We start from the raw sequence: 3901 nt of genomic DNA, 5'->3' as shown, positions 1-3901 counted from the left end.
CTGAAGGTCTGAGATGGAGAATGTAAAACCAACCAGTTTACAGAGAACCAAGTTTACTAATTTCTGCACCATCTAAAACAACAACATCTTCTGTCCTCCATTACAGAAGGACTACATACAGAGGCACACGAAGGAAGAGAGAGGATGAGCGGATTACGGTAACGTTACATAATGAACTACAGTAACAATGTAGAGTTGTTTTTTGCACAATGTATTTAATTAGGACCAAACCGGTTATCAGCTTCCTGGTGCATGTCTGTTGTTTTCTAAGCTTGTGGTTTAATGTCTGTTACATTGTATATAAATTGAGTTTGTATGGTGCAAAATTAATTTTCTCATTGAGGGCATTACCATTTTTATAATCTGATCTCTTCATCCTTCCAGAGGCCCATCCCTCTGGCTGAGGTAAAGGTGGCGCCCCCTAAGTTTGACCTGGCTGCTACCAACTTCCCCCCGCTGCCGGGCTGTGTGGCCAGTACACAGGGAGAGCCCCTACTGGAGAACAGGATGTCTGACGTGGTGCGAGGACTGAACAGGGACAAGGTAAACACTGATCCCTATGGTTGTTCACATCTTACTACTACACTCCTAACCTGAGATGCGTACACTTAACTCATAAATCACACATTGACACAATGGAAGATTTTTGAAAAAACGGGAGTTACACATGCAGATCAAAGTCATATGCTCACTTCAGTGTGTCCTCCTCTCTATAGACAACGGAACAAGCCAACAAGGAAGTGAGTGCCGGCCCAACCCCAGTCTCAGCCCCAGGACATGAGGAGGCAGTGTCTGTCTCTAGTCTTGCTCAGCCTGCAGCCAAACTTGCTGTACCCCCCCACGGACCCCCCGCCAATGCCCCAGCCCCCAGGGAAGGAAACAGGCTAAAGTATGCTCATTATTTCTGAGGGTCACAGTTGGCCTGTAATTTCACACACTCTTTGTTTATGGAGACAAAATGAAGGCATACGAGTGGGAACACTTGTACCTCTTTTAGGCCTATCAGCTGGTAATTCTGCTCCTCCGAGCATTTTCATATAAAGGTTAAAGTTGTATTGGATTTATTAGAATCATGATAAGTCGAGGGAAATAGGGAGGCACAGGTCTGCCTCCGTCGTCATGGTGTTTGTCTTTTCTTTCCTCCTGTAGTGTACCCCATCAGGAGAAGGTGGCAGAGCCCTCAGCCCCCAAAGTCACCCCACACAGACCTGCTACCTCTGGGGCCAACCCAACCGGACCCCCCTCCACACAGCCAGCTGTGCCTGGCCCCAAGCCCCAACCCAGCACAATGTCCTCCACACCAGCTACACCGAGCACGCCGGCCGCCACAGCCACCACCACCACTACCCCTGCACCACTGGTAAGACACCATGGATCATACTGGACCTCTAATCTAGCCATTTACAGATGATGGCTCTGCTTTACATAAGGATTGCTTCTTCGTCTTATGAAACGTAATTGGTTTCCCTTCTCTAACATTAGCTCTAACGTCTACATCTGTTAACTCATTATTGTTAATTTTTTTAGTCTCTTGTTCAGGAGCCCCGCAAGCTCAGCTATGCCGAGGTGTGCCAGCGTGCCCCCCCTCCCGGCCCCCCAGCCTCGGCCTCCTCCTCCACACCAGCCCAGCCGCTGCGTGAGCAGCCCGCCAACAAGGCAGAGGAGCCAGGCTCCAGCTCCACCACCAGCCCAGACGACCACACCAGGGGAGACCGGCAGGACAAGGCCCAGGAGAGGGATGGGGGCTGGGAGTGCAAGGAGAGCCGACCACGTGATCGGGACCATCGAGACCGTGACTCCCGGGACGGACGGTACTACCGTAACAATGGACCCCCCAGGCAGGGAGGCTCTGGGGGCCTCAAGTTCCATGAACAGAGACGGGGTCCCCAACCGGCCCGACGCATCTCCCCCCAAGGAGGCCCCAGACACACTGGCAAAGAGCAGAACATCCCCCCGGTATCGCCAAAGTAAAACTTCTGATATGAATGACGGGAGAGAAAAAAAGTGTGAAAAAAAAAAATGTATATATACACACACACGTGGATATATATAAAAAAATGAAATGCATATAAAAGCAACAACCTTAGTGGTAGCCACCTCTCTCCCCCCCCCCCCCCCCCCCGTCCCCCCGTCTGTCTCCTGGAACATTGTCCCAGAGAAAGAAAGAAAAGCTTTGTGACATGACAATGAAGTTCAAATGGAAGGCTGAGGACATCCAGGAGAAAGAACCATCATCTAAACAAGTGTGAACTGGCTTTCAGAGAGTGATTTGAAAAAGGAAAAATATCTAATTTAGGCCTCGTAAACAAATCTATTAGCAGAATTTAAAATCAGTGATTTTAAAATCTATGTGATTTTATTTGGAGTTTGTTTCCTTTGCTACTCTGCCTGGGGAGAGGTTGGACACTAGGCGCTGTATTAAGGCCCTCTACCTTTTAGATGTTTAACAATAGATGTTGGTCTGCAAAGAACATATGCACTAAAGAACATAACATACATGCATATGTTGTGTACATATTCAGAGGTATCACTAACAACAACAATATCTTTTTGTTTTTCTCGTATGTGTACGTTCAGCAAGGATGAATGACTGAAGATGTGATTGATTGAGATGTCTGTTTATGCATTGATTGTTGCTAAGCAAACAGATTGGGACAAAGTGCTACAGTTCAGTGCACTGGTTTTCATGGAACAAATGAACGTCTCATTGTGATTCTAACATTCTAGAATCAATTACCTGAAATTGGCCAGTTAGACATGATCCTCTTTAATAATGTTTATTCATGAAACATTTTAAGATGATAATATGAGCCTTGTTAATGATTGGCTCACCTATGCTATCAGTAAAGAATTCAACAAAAATAATTGGTAATAATCAAGCTACAGTTTTATGCCTGTTTTTACCCCTGAGCTGTCTGTATATGTGGCAAATACAGGTAACTGCCAAAATAAAGGAAACCCCAACATAAAGTGTCTTAATAGGTCGTCGGGCCGCCACGAGCCAGAACAGCTTCAATGCACCTTGGCGTAGATTCTACAAGTGTCTGGAACTCTATTGGAGGGATGTGACACCGTTATTCCACGAGAAATTCCTCATTTGGTGTTTTGTTGATGGTGGTGGAAAACGCTGTCTCAGGTGCCACAGAATCTACCATAAGTGTTTAATTGGGTTGAGATCTGGTGACTGACAGCCATGGCATATGCTTTTCATGCTCGGATGGGGGCATTGTCATCTTATAGGGGCATAGCTATGGTAGCCAAAATAATGGCCTGCCCAGCATTTTTATACATGACCTTAAGCGTGATGGGATGTTAATTGCTTAATTAACTCAGGAACCACACCGGTGTGTGTGTCTCTCATTTACTCAAGTGTTCCCATTATTTTGTCAGTTACCTGTATGTGGCTCTGTTTTATTGTTGTTTTAAGCTGAAATCCACTTGGGGTAAGAGCACTCCTCTGCCTGTTAGATGGCAGTTTCCTGGTCCAAAGCTGTTCATTTTCTTTATCTTCACTTCCTGACATGTTTGGATTTGCCGTCTTCTATCGGATTCAGATCATACTGATAATCAGTCAGCCAGGCTCTCTGTTTACAACTTACTATTCAGGTGGGGTTGTAGGTTAACTAAACATTTTTTTTGTAAACCTAGGGAATAGATCTGTTGACTGGTGCCAGTGTGTTTCTGCCCTCCTGCCCTAACTTATGGAATTGTCATATTTGGCTTGACATTGACAGCAATGGAGTTGGTAAGAGCTCAAACAGATCTTGGACCAGGCTGAAAGGTTGACGCGGTCAAACCTGACTGCTTAGAGTTGATAAGTTAACCTGAATGGTCTTGGCAAGATCTGGGTGGTTTCTCTCCACATCAATGCAGGATATTCAGGTTTAGCAACTAATTTTGT

General features: G+C 45.9%; 1 protein-coding gene across 1 annotated transcript in view; it reads left to right on the top strand.

Moving 5' to 3' along the window:
* LOC311147286 (la-related protein 4-like) overlaps positions 1-3901 on the top strand; it is a 4598-nt gene extending 697 nt beyond the window's left edge. The window contains exons 2-6 of the mRNA XM_084183973.1: positions 107-158; positions 385-543; positions 717-889; positions 1150-1360; positions 1528-3901. Coding sequence (XP_084040099.1) covers positions 107-158; positions 385-543; positions 717-889; positions 1150-1360; positions 1528-1971 — 1039 coding nt within the window. The 3' untranslated portion in view covers positions 1972-3901. The remainder of the gene's footprint in view (positions 1-106; positions 159-384; positions 544-716; positions 890-1149; positions 1361-1527) is intronic.

This window comes from Coregonus lavaretus, assembly GCF_964263955.1.
Source record: "Coregonus lavaretus genome assembly, chromosome: 20".
NCBI classification, from domain to species: Eukaryota; Metazoa; Chordata; class Actinopteri; order Salmoniformes; family Salmonidae; genus Coregonus; species Coregonus lavaretus.
The sequence above is the reverse complement of the archived record's forward strand: the minus strand, read 5'-3'. Positions and strand labels throughout refer to the sequence as shown.